The sequence below is a fragment of the Cupressus sempervirens genome, chromosome 9, assembly GCF_028749045.1.
Source record: "Cupressus sempervirens isolate cs-2001-9-10 chromosome 9, ASM2874904v1, whole genome shotgun sequence".
Taxonomy (NCBI): Eukaryota; Viridiplantae; Streptophyta; class Pinopsida; order Cupressales; family Cupressaceae; genus Cupressus; species Cupressus sempervirens.
This window is the reverse complement of record NC_143126.1, coordinates 40,908,700-40,921,435: the sequence shown is the minus strand read 5'-3', so window position 1 is coordinate 40,921,435 and position 12,736 is coordinate 40,908,700. Positions and strand designations below refer to the sequence as shown.

Here is a 12,736-nt window from a genome sequence, read left to right as displayed (position 1 = left end):
CATAGTTATCCTTTAAATTTTATCATCACATCAAAAGCATGTACTGAGATTTCAGTTTCATGGGAATTAAAATAGCTACTCCATAGATAAGTAGGAGTGGTAGAGATCAAGCTATATAATAGCTATAAAAGCATGTACTGAGATAAAGCGCAGTTAGGGTGGAGTAGTACTCGGATGGGTGACCTCCCAGGGAGTCCCGGTGCTTCACCCCTATGAGCATCACCTAAATCCAATGAGTGCTAAGTGTTCCATTTATTCTTATCAGAGATGGATTCATGTTGAATCACTACTCATGAAACATGGGCCAATGAGTTTGACTCAAAATCACACAGTTAAGTCCTGATAGCAATATCACAGCTACTCCATAGCCATTAGCATTAACCTCTCTGACCTCTCTGACATTTGTGAAACAAGCAAACGACTTGCACGATTGCTAATGAGAGCAGGGAGATACCTCCAAGAAGAAGCCCGTGGCTATACAGCCACGAAAATGCACTTCCTTTACATTGCTTTTTCTAACTTTTCAAAAAAAAATTCCAAGTCTTCTCCTTCATAAGGAAGTGCATTTTCGTGGCTGTATAGACGTTGCCCAAGAAGAAAGGCCACCCGCCATGGCTTCGAACAATGGACTCTCCTGAAGAGCCCACAGAATTCTCAGCCCTTTCTTTCGGTAATCATTTATACCTCTCGCAGCATCGTCAAAGGGTCCATAACTTGGTGTGTCGGTGGCGGGAATAGCAGAAGAGTTCCATAGGCGAGCCACGTCATCGTCGCTTCCAAGCTTGTTGGAGATGATGCCCTCTTGGCTCAACCGGGACACGTCAGCAGCGGTGTTCACAAGGTCGTTCAGGAGCACAACGTACCTCGTTATGATTTTCTGCGAATCTATCCAGTGCGTCTCCATCACCAACAGGTTTCTCACAATCACCTCCGACTTGTCGTCCACTGTGAACTTGGGCAGGTACAGAGTTGACTTCTTGCAGTCGAAGTATATGTGGCTGATTCCTTTGTGATCCAGTTTCTTGAATTTCACTCCTATTCTTCGAAATTCCTCCACAGTAGGAACGTGACGATCATCCTTGTCTGCTTCACCCCACTTGTAGTTCTAATACCATTCCCAAAACAACGATATGACCAACCACATAAACCAGATGATGATAACTGGGGACAGGAGAACCCATATTAATACAATGATTGGTAGAACACATATCACAAGCCCCGTATTAATCATGTATTCATGACCTCGGTTCTTACTGTTCCCCACTTGATCTGCTTCCTCATCTTTCATATTCTGATGCTTTTGATCCTTTTCATTGTCGACCATATATTCACCAAGCAGCTGCAATAGATGAGTTTCTCTTCTGTATTCCCGGCTCCTAATCGCTTCCCTTACTTCAACTGGAGACAAACTTTTCAGAGGGTGCTCAAACCAGTTATCTTGCACTACTCTTTCCTTTCTCTCCTTGATTTGTTTCAAAACCCACAACGGTAACTGGTTTTCCAATTTGAACATATCTTTCACCATGTCGTTCAATAAAGCGTGGTGATTATTCCTATTGAGAATATGTTGCAACAAGGTCTTGCTTCCATTCTCAGATTTAGTCGGAACTTCTACCGAAAATCTGTCGAGAACTTCTAAGACGAAACAACCATCTCTCGCCAGCAGCCATGCAAGGATCTCGGGACACATCCCTGTTCCACCATAGCTTTCCTCTGCTTTTCTGTACATCTCCTCGCTCTTTAGCTTCCCCACAAACTATTCTAGGCCACCAAAATTCCACGCGATTTCTGACTTGAAATCTTCTAAGCTATTATCATCATCAATTTGCTCGTTTTTTGAATGTTTGGGACAGAAGCCGAAATGCCTAGGGCCGAATGAGATCTCTTTAGGATGGTAGAATGACACAGTGCTGTTATTCTTCAAACACACCGGAGCAGGATAAATGGTATGCTCGTCCATGTAGAAGAGTGGTCAATCAAATAGGACCAAGTTACAACATGAAGGGGGGTTTTAAGATAATATTGGAGACAATTTTTAAGTGAATTGTTGTAACTTGAGACAAAAAAAAGATGTGTATTGTATTAGCTATTGTCTTTAAGTGAGTGTCTTAAACTATTGTCATAAATCATTGTCTTATAAAGACAATAAGGAACAATACTATTATTGTCTTTTAGAGATAATTTTAATTTTATCTTTATAGAAGCAATTATGTCTTTAATCTTGCTTATTGTCTTTGTGAAGATGATTAGAGATGAGATGGTATAAAATAATAAATTAAAAAAATATTATTATTTAATATAAACTGCAATATAATTAATTAAATCATGTTAAGGTGCGATGGATTAGAACCACCATCCCCCTACTTGTAATGCAGGTGCTCGTCCATTGAGCTTGCACCTTTTAAAACAAGGAAAATTAAAAGTCTAAGGTTTTGCAAATATGAGCTACAAGAAGGGAGCAAGAAAAATTAATTCAATGAGTGGGAACATTGATGGTGAGCTGAGACTTACATGTAGATAGATGACACTCAAGGTTGCTAGTTCATCACACAGATATTTGAACAAATTAGATGGAGCTTAAACCTGTTTTAACTGTAAACCATAAAACATCAATTTATAAATCAGAGTAACAAATACTGAGCAATAAGAGCATCGAAAAAGAAATGGAGGGTGGAGATGTGCACAGTAAATACAAAACCTTACCAAATCTTTCCAAAAATCTGAAATCGAGCCCTTGAGTCTTCAAAACAGCCAATCTAGAAGCTTTCATCACTTTTTTTCACAGCCTCCATTTTCCTGCAATTTTTTTTTTTTCAAAAATTGCATCATACGCCACACTAGAGGTGCAGGCCCAATGGGCTTTCTTCACATTGAGATGTGTTATTTCAGATAATAATGTTTTGAGCATTTCTTGTTTTTTTTTAAGATCATGTCTTCGCAAATCCAAACAAACAAACAAAGAGACCACATTGATCTGACCATTTTGCTTCTAGTTCTTCAAGGGAATGCATCAACAATGAGGACAGTGGAAACATTGTTGACATCTGGCTACACACCCACGTTGCATTTGTTTGAAATTTCGTAATGCCTTTTACTCTGAATCTGGTTTGTGCAAACACTGAAATGGCTGCCTTTGCTGAGAAATCGACTCAAAACCTTTAATTTGATTTTAAAAAATCCTCTATTATTACGCATTGATGGATGCACATAATTTCTGTGAAAAAAATTCAGCATACGAGCACAAATAATTATTGGGTGTTTAATTAAAAAAATCAATGTCGATGCCATTCTGCAAAAAATGTGTTTGGTCCTCCTTGCCCAGGGGCAGCGTTAAACCTGATACCATAAGTTTTATTTGAGTCGTAGGGTTAAATTGCCCAAATAACAGAACAAGGAAGGGTTTAAACGACTTCTAAAAAAGAAAATTCAATGGCCTTCATTTGCGTATCCGTTGGCAAGCTTTTCTTAGACTGGCCTACGCCACTCCAGGAAGGCATGGCACACGAGGGGAGCCTCCATAGATAACTAGAAAGAGAGGTAACTGGAAAGGTAGAGGTCTGACCATCCTCTAATTTATATGATATTCAAATTTTATTTTTTTTAAATACATCTACAGGGTATTTGCCTTTGCCTGTTTATTATAAAGATCCGCGTCGTTTCAAAATGATTGAATAATTTCAAACAGGCCATTGAAGAAGACGACCGATAGGGCATGATAGATCAAAATGAAAAAAAACGTGATATTAAAGGAAGAGATAGACTCGACCATGCTCTAATATATATGATATTTAAATTTAAAAAACATACAAGAGATATCTACAGGGTATTTACCTGTTTATTGTACAGATCTGAATCGTTCCAAGATGATTGAATAATTTCAATGGCTAGGGTATGATAGATCAAAACAAAAATCACAGCCTTATTAAAATAGTAAATAATGGATTTGTGACTTCCAGTCATATCCATGATGAACCTTCCCGCCAGAACTGCCGATGATGCGCTGTTGAGAACTCAAGCAGCAGTCCGTAAACTGAGCTGACTGGATCACAATCAGTCATATTTTTAGGTCAAGTCAAGATTTTCCCTATTATCTTTATTTAAAAGAACGAAAAAATAGTTTAAATATAGAAATAAAATAAAGACAAGATACTGTTTTAATACCGCTAGTGTGTAGCCGTCTCATGGCAGAATCACAATTTTAAACCCTATCAAACTTATCGACTACGCACTTGGACCCTCCCATGGTCCAAGTGCTAGTCTAAATGCTTAATTAACAATTCTCATAACTAAATCAAGAATAGTCTGGTTACAAAAATAGCTGAAAATAAATCATCCCACAAATAGTTCACAATAATCCATTGATAAGTTACCATACAACCTACTTGGAGTGCCAAAAGAAACAAGATTGAATATAATCTCTTTAATGACATGTTTCCCAAGCATAGTGATACTCATAATCAAGAGGTGCCATATAAATCTGGCATACAAATCGTGTTACTTGTTCTTGCCCCACCATGGAACTCTAGTCGTCAATCGGAACAATCTCCAGTCTAGTCTCTACAATATCCCATTTTCTTTGAAATCTTGAACTGGAACGCACCTCTTTATTCTTCATTTGAAAGCCCATTGTACCATCTTCATCTCCTCCTACTTGAATAATATCCATATCCCATTGTCTTTGAAATCTTGAACTGGAACCCACCTCTTTATTCTTCATTTGAAAGCCCATCGTACCATCTTCATCTCTTCCTACTTGAATAGGATCCACATCCCATTTTCTTTGAAATCTTGAACTGGAACCCACCTCTTTATTCTTCATTCGACAGCCTGTCGTACCACCTTCATCTCCTCCTACTTGAATATGATCCATATCCCATGAAAACCAGCTAAGTACTGTCCTCGCCTCCTCAGTATAGGAGCGCTCTAGTTTTATAGGAGATCCCAACTTCTTGGGTTCCCATCTTCTTGTTCTCCTCCACCACAGAAAATAGATTGGAGTTAAAACAGAAAGCCATGACAGAAGGGAAACCTATAGAATGTTGTCATACCCATAATAAAACTGGACGATGCAAGCAATGCAGAATAAATAGACCAGATCCGAAATGTGAATGACAATTGTATTGACTGGGGATGGTTCTTTGATTTTGGCGGAGTCTCTCAATTTCTCGATCTCCTCTATGAAAATTATTACCTCGTGACTGGATTCTTGTGCCTTAAGAGAGGCAACCCATGAAGGTTCATTTCTAGGAGAGACCTCAATAGAAGTCTTCTTGACTCTCATAGTATCAACTACATTCTCACTCATAGAGCTAAAAACAATCTTACATCTCTTTTTCTTCAAAGAGCGGAGCCCTATTTCTGTAACCATTTTTTCAAGCCTATTCATATTGAATCCATCTTGCAAATCATTCAACAGAAGAAGAAAGAGAGACTTCCCTACATGATTGAAACGAGTGAATAAAGTGTCCTTGGACACTTTGGTGCGCAAATTAATCGCCTCGCCTATGCTTTCTCTAGCAGCTAGGATATCACATGTTGAAGAAGAGGAGACTTCGATGAAAAACACCATCTCTTTACAAAATTCTCTCACTTCATTGAAGTTATGGACAATTTTGAGGAGAGAAGCTGTACAGTCACTGTCCACACTCCGCAGTCCTACAATTGGAACGTCTTTGTCCATGAGCCAATCCCTGATCTTTTCTATTTCTTCTTCAAACGATTCCTTGGTAGAGCTGCCTGGATGAGGGAAGACTGGAAATGGACGATCCCCATAGATGCCTCCAAATCCCTCATATAATTTTCCCAGTTGATCCACTTTAACTGTGCAATCATACAGCTGGCGGCTGATCTTGTACCGATGCCACAGAAATGGAAGCAAGCCAAAACACCCACTGCACTGTTCACTTTGAAACTTTTCACCATGCCAAAGATTTGCTTTTTCCCCATGCCAAACATTTTGACACCCACCAGCACAGGTTCTTCGCTTCTGGCACTTGAAGTTCCTCTCAAAATCTTCTTTGAGCTTCTCGACATTTGCTCTTGTATTTTTCACTTCTTTCTCCCAACCCTCCATCGCATTTAAGGGCTAGGTATATTAGTCATTGAGTTTATTCTCAACATCATCCACAGCCAACTTTAAATGTTTTAATTTCTCTTCAGTCTCTTCAATTTTCTCCATCAACCCAAAACACTTCTCTATTTCCCGCACTACGTCAGACAGTAGTTTCAAAATGACTGCTGGAAGCGAGTCGGAAGCGGCGTCCATGGCACCTTACATGAACAAAAGATATCACAAGATACTTGAATAGTTTCTTCCTACGACGAGCCCTCACTTAAGTTATCTTAACATTAAAAGATTCATTATAACAATCACGAGAGTCCTAACCTGATAGTAATAGAGAAATAGACTAACTAAGTCTGGCTTCTTATTATTAGTTCCTGTATAGCATCCATTAGATGCTTATCTCAATTTTTTTCAACCAATCAAATGTTTGAATTATTACATATTCCTATTCAAATATAATGTTTCATTATATAAATATTTGTGCATACAGTGAACACTCCGTGAACAGTTAATGTGTTGAATTTTATTTCTCTTAGGCTGTTGGCTATGGAAATATGAGTGGAATAGGCATATATGTAAATTCTTAAAATTTTGAATTATCAATTTGGGTGTGTCAAAAAAGAATTGCGAATAGGAATACATATTCTAGTTTTAGCTCAAAAATGAGCATTTGCAATTCTACCTATTCAGGTGGAATTGGAATACATATTCCTATTCTACTTTTATTTATTTTAGAAAAATAATAATTCTTGGGTCCGTGAATTTCCTATCAAATTCTGACTGAACCAAACAAGACTAAGAATATGTATCCCCATTTTCTATTCCAAAATAACAACTCCAATTTCAATATTTCTATTCTCTTAGTCAAACATACCCTATTCTTTGAGTTATGGAATAAGATCTAAAATATTGTATCTAAGAACGTAATCATGAAAGATAGAGTGTTTTTGGACACGAAGGGTACTTATTTGGAGATGGTAGAATGTTATTATTTAGATGAGATTTTTATTTTCAAAATGGTAATATTTAAAAATTCATCTTTTGTAATATAATAGTATGGTAGTAAGATAGATACATACATATATATATATATATATATATATATATATATATATATTGAGACAATGTATTATTGGTTGTAATTAATATTTATTTTCAAATAAATAATTTAAAAAAATTATTGTGTGTGGGTTCAATGAAGGGATAATGAGAGTATCTATATGTAGATCTCTCCTAGATTTGGTGTTCAACATTAGGGTAACTGACAATTTAATGTCTAATATGTTGATTCTAATTTTTGAAGGAGATGATTCTTTATATTAGTATACTAATAGAAAAGTCTACTCAAATATAATGATTTGTGGGGTATTGGGACATTTCCAACAAAGATGCATTGAGATATAAGATGTAAATCCAATAAATGACTAATTATAAATAGAATACAAAGTAAATATAAAGAGAGAGAACATAACTTTATTCCTAGTTTAGGGTATAATCACTTAAGCTATTTTCCTCAAGATAAGTGATTTTGTTCATTCTAATAAAGCATGAAAAATATTAAGTAAATTTATACCAAGGTGCTCACAATTCTATATCAAATACAATAAGGAAAAAATTTAAAAATGTAAAGATGACATCTAGTAAATTTGTCAATAAATTTCTTACAAAAGATAGTGGGTCATATGAAAGCACCAAGGGATTATGTAGATAACAAGAATGCCATTCAAACTATTTTGAAAATCTTGATTCAAAAATTTCAAGTCAAGTCTCTAGAATTCAGATTTATAAGGATCTCTAAATATAAAAATTGATGAACTAAGTGGAATTTTGTCAACTATTGAAGAAAAAATGAAAGTTAATGAAGAAATCTTAGAGAAATAATTCTTATCTAAAGAAATTATAAGAGGAAAAGAGCCATGCTCTATAAGATTCTAGAGAAAGATGATACTATTCTATAAGGGTAAATAGAAAATTTAGAGAAGTAGGAGGAGGAAGATGTTGAAGTAATGGGGGATAAAGTATTAAACTGAATGTCCAATGCTTCCATTGCAATCAAATTAGAAATTATCATGTTTAGAATGTAAACAACATGAAATATAAAAGGGAAGTTTACATAGTACTATTGAAGATAAAAAATATTTGTTCATTTCTTCTTTGATACAAATTTAACTGAAAATAATGTGTTTGATATAAAATTTAGATGTTCTTTACACAAGATATCTAATGAGAATTTATTTGTCAATTATAATCAAAAGCATAAAATTGTAGTAGTGTTGTGGTTTCACAATGCACGCCCCATTTTCTCTAGAAATGGGGACCCCCCACTTTATTTTTTAGCTTTTCGGATCCCTAGTCTGAGGTTTGAGTCTTCATTTTAGGGTTTTGCCTAATGTTTTACCTAATGTAGGTCTCTGTTTGAAAACCTAGTTACTTGAAACCTTGTTTATGAGGGAGAAAATCAAAATTGCATGATAAGGGGTGCACTAGCACACCTAGCACACCTCTGGAGGTGCACTAGTGTGTTATTCATTTAAAGAATAGCACATTCCCCTTGGAAGTGCATAGCTGCACACCTAGACAATTGCGCACCTCCAAGAGGTGCACTGAATCCTGGGTCTATAAAGCTTGAGACTTTGCCCCTTTCCTCACAACATTTCCTTCCTCCAGCTCTCAACTACCGCACCTCTGTAGCTTCTAAGGTGTGCCATTGCGCTTGATCCCCTCTCCATCACCTGCACACAAGTAAAACACATTAAAAAATAAAATAGAAAGGTGCACACCATGCACATCCTCAAGGTACACAACGTGGACACCTTTCTTTTATTTAAAATTAAAAAAAAACTCGAAAAAGCTTAAAAGGGTACAAACCTTCACCCAAGATAAACGTGTGCAAGTGCGCACCTATCCAAGGTGTGCACATCTGCACCTTTAATAGAGCTAAACATTCCCTAAGTAAAGTAAAGGGTGCACACTTAGCACACCCCATAAGTTGTGCTTAATGCACACCCTTTCCTTTTACATTTCTCTTACTTGGGTACCATAAGGGTGCACACCTAGCGCACCCCATGAGGTGTGCTAGGTGCCCACCCTTAGTATTAAAGGTTTTCTAGGGTAAGGCACACCTAGCACACATCTAAGGTGCACAAGGTGTGCCCTTTTTTGTCTTCCAAAGGTTTTTTTGTTAGGTTTTTAGGTCTTTTTAACACTTTTGGGTTTTTAGGGTTTCTGGTTTATATTTTTGTCATAATTAAGGTTTATGTTAATTAGTTTTCTCTGCCTCTAGACTAATGGATATTGGTATTGTGTAGATTCGATGGTTTCCTCCTCATCCTCCCTCACTGCAAAGATGGCTTTGAAACTAGTAGTTTTCAAATTTTAAGGTGTTCCAGGAAAATCACTTTTCTACCTAGATAAATATTCATAGATAAATTTCCCTTAATTTTTATGCCCCCAACACTAGGGTTAGAAGGCTCTAAGTATGGGAAGAGTCCTCTAGGGCTATAGGATCTCTACAAGTTGATACTATGATATGTGTTAGTAACTTTAACTTGTCTCTTTACCATTCTAAGGAATTCATAGGATCACTCTAAGAGCATGTATGATTTTAGTGACTTTCCTAGGTACAAGTACCTCTTTGATAGTGACGACTAAGGTTCTCCTTTCACCTACTCTAATAACAAGATGGGAAAAAACCTCTTCAAGGTAAGGTTAGACAGAGTCCTGATATCGCTAGGTTGGGATATTCTCCTTTTATCTTCCCTATAAGAACTCCCTAGGATGATATTTGATCACTCCATGATAATGTTTAGTTGGGAGAATCATAACTGTCTAGGTTGTAAGCCCTTAATATATGCAATTATGTGGCACTCACACCCCAAATTTGGTGATTGCATCAAACAATGGTGGAACATTAGGGTGGAAGTGATGACCATGCATAGAATAGTAAGGAAGCTAGAAAATATATAAATATAGGAGTGTAGTTAGAGAAAATCAACCATTGGAGATATTTTTAAGAAGAAAAAAGATATTAAGAAAAAGTTTGAGGATTTTCAAAACATAATGGCTAATGGGGACATCTTTGAGGAAACTATTTGGGAATAACGGAAGCTAAGACATAAGTGGAAGGAAGTTGTGGGGAGGGAAGAGACTTTCTAGAAACAAAGATCGTGAATTCAATGAGTCACTCAATGGGATATGAACACTTCTTTCTTCCATAAGTCAACCTCTAGACACAAAAAATGAACACTATATCCTAACTACAAGATGACACAATTAATGTATCTTATTGGATTTATAGACAAGTAAATAAGCTAAATTTTGATATGTCTCATGTATTTACTCCATCATGCGTTTGGATATAATTGCGTAGATTTTTTGTTTTGTTTTTACAATTCTTTTATTCTAACATGAACCATGGACTATAGTCTGAAATGATGCAAACCAATTTTACACAATTGAAAGTTAAGAAAAAAATATTTCTTTATTGAATTATCTTTAAGTTTTCAAATTGAAACAAATAATAATATTTATTTTTTGGTCATCTTTAGTATTATGACTTTTTTTTTAGAAGTCACTCATAAAAAAATTTAGGCATTCTTTCCCATGGCGATGCATGTGAACACCATGGAGGGAATATTACTAGGGCGTATTAAATTTTGTAACAAAACACATCTAGTTGTGTGTCAATTGTGATACCTAACCATGAAAGTAGTCAATCAAATAGGACCTCATGACAGAATCAAATGTTTAAACCCTATCAAACCTATCAACTATGCACTTGGACCCTCCCATGGTGCAAGTGTTAGTCTAGACGCTTATTAACAATTCTCATAATTAAATTAAGATTAGTCTAGTTAAAAAAATAGCTGAAGAGAAATCATCCCATGGATAGTTCACAATAAACCATTGATAAGTTACCATACAACCTACTTGGAGTGCCAAAAGATAAACAAGATTGAATATAATCTCTTTAATGACATGTTTCGCAAGCATAGTGATACTCCTAATCAAGAGGTGCCATAAAAAATCAGGCATACAAATTGTGTTACTTGTTCTTGCCCTGCCATGGAACTCTAGTCATCAATGGGAACAATCTTCAGTCCAGTCTCTACGATATCCCATTTTCTTTGAAAATTTGAACTGGAACCCACCTCTTTATTCTTCATTTGAAAGACCATCGTAGCATCTTCATCTCCTCCTACTTGAATAGGATCCATATCCCATGAAAACAAGCTACGTACTGTCCTCCCCTCCTCATGATAGGAGCGCTCCAATTTTACAGGAGATCCCACCTTCTTGGGTTCCCATCTTCTTGTTCTCCTCCACCACAGAAAATAGATTGAAGTTAAAACAAAAAGCCACGACAGAAGAGAAACCAATAGAATGTTATCATACCCATAATAAAACTGGACGATGCAAGCAATGCAGAATAAGTAGACCAGATCCGGAATGTGAATGACAATTGTATTGACTGGGGATGGTTCTTTGATATTGAAGGAGTCTCTCTATTTCTCGATCTCCTCTATGAACATTATTACCTCGCGACTGGATTTTGTGCCTTAAGAGAGGCAACCCACGAAGGTTCATTTCTGGGAGAGACCTCAATAGAAGTCTTCTTGACTCTCATAGTATCAACTAAAATCTCACTTGTAGAGCTGAAAATAATCTTACATCTCTTTTTCTTCAAAGAGGGAAGCCCTATTTCTGTAACCATTTTTTCAAGCCTATTCATATTGAATCCATCTTGCAAATCATTCAACAGAGGAAGAAAGGGAGACTTCCCTGCAAGACTGAAACAAGTGAATAAAGTGTCCTTGGACACTTTGGTGCGAAAATTAATCGCCTCGCCTATGCTTTCTCTAGCAGCTAGGATATCACATGTTGAAGAAGAGGAGACTTCGATGAAAAACACCATCTCTTTAAAAAATGCTCTGACTTCATTGAAGTTATGGATAATTTTGAGGAAAGAAGCCGTACAGTCACTATCCAGACTCCGCAGTCCTACAATTGGAACGTCTTTGTCCTTGAGCCAATCCCAGATCTTTGCTATTTCTTCTTCAAACGATTCCTCGGTATAGCTGCTGGATGAGGGAAGACTGGAAATGGACGATCCCCATAGATGCCTTTAAATCTCTCATTTGATTTTTCCAGTTGATCCACTTTTACCATGCAATCATATAGCTCGGGGTTGATCTTGTACCGATGCAAAAAAATGGAAGCACGCCAAAACATCCATTGCGCTGTTCACTTTGAAACTTTTCACCACGCCAAAGATTTGCTTTTTGCCCATGCCAAACATTTCGACACCCACTAGCATAGTTTCTTCGCTTCTCATGGCACTTGAAGTTCGTCTCTAAATCTTCTTTGAGCTTCTCGACATTTGCTCTTGTATTTTCCACTTCTTTCTCCCAACCCTCCACCGCATTTAAGGGCTTGATATCTTTGTCATTGAGTTTATTCTCAACATCATCCACAACCAACTTTAAACGTTTTAATTTCTCTTTAGCTTGTTCAATTTTCTCCATCAACCCAAAACACTTGTCTATTTCCCGCACTGCGTAAGACAGTAGGTTCAAAACGACTCCTGCGACCGAGTCGCAAGCGGCGTCCATGGCAACTTACAGGAACAAAAGATATCACAAATTATTTGAATGGTTTCTTCCTACGACAAAT

General features: G+C 36.7%; 1 protein-coding gene across 1 annotated transcript; it reads right to left on the bottom strand.

Moving 5' to 3' along the window:
• Window positions 1–357: 357 nt before the first annotated feature.
• Window positions 358–1,729, bottom strand: LOC149537516 (putative UPF0481 protein At3g02645). The gene is made up of 3 exons (XM_089802342.1): window positions 1,190–1,729; window positions 590–1,105; window positions 358–474 (listed from the first exon to the last, which is right to left on the bottom strand). Exons 1-3 carry the CDS (start codon window positions 1,727–1,729, stop codon window positions 358–360), a joined length of 1,173 nt encoding a protein of 390 aa, XP_089658468.1.
• Between the last annotated feature and the right edge of the window lie 11,007 nt (window positions 1,730–12,736).

What these genes read in the sequence shown, in the direction of transcription:
- LOC149537516 (XM_089802342.1), bottom strand. Translation starts at nt 1,729, where the DNA reads ATGTACAGAAAAGCAGAGGAAAGCTATGGTGGAACAGGGATGTGTCCC. An exon ending in TATGTGTTCTACCAATCATT is followed by an intron (nt 1,106 to 1,189) that starts GTATTAATATGG and finishes GAATGGTATTAG; the next exon opens with AACTACAAGTGGGGTGAAGC. An exon ending in CGGGTGGCCTTTCTTCTTGG is followed by an intron (nt 475 to 589) that starts GCAACGTCTATA and finishes GTGGCTGTATAG; the next exon opens with CCACGGGCTTCTTCTTGGAG.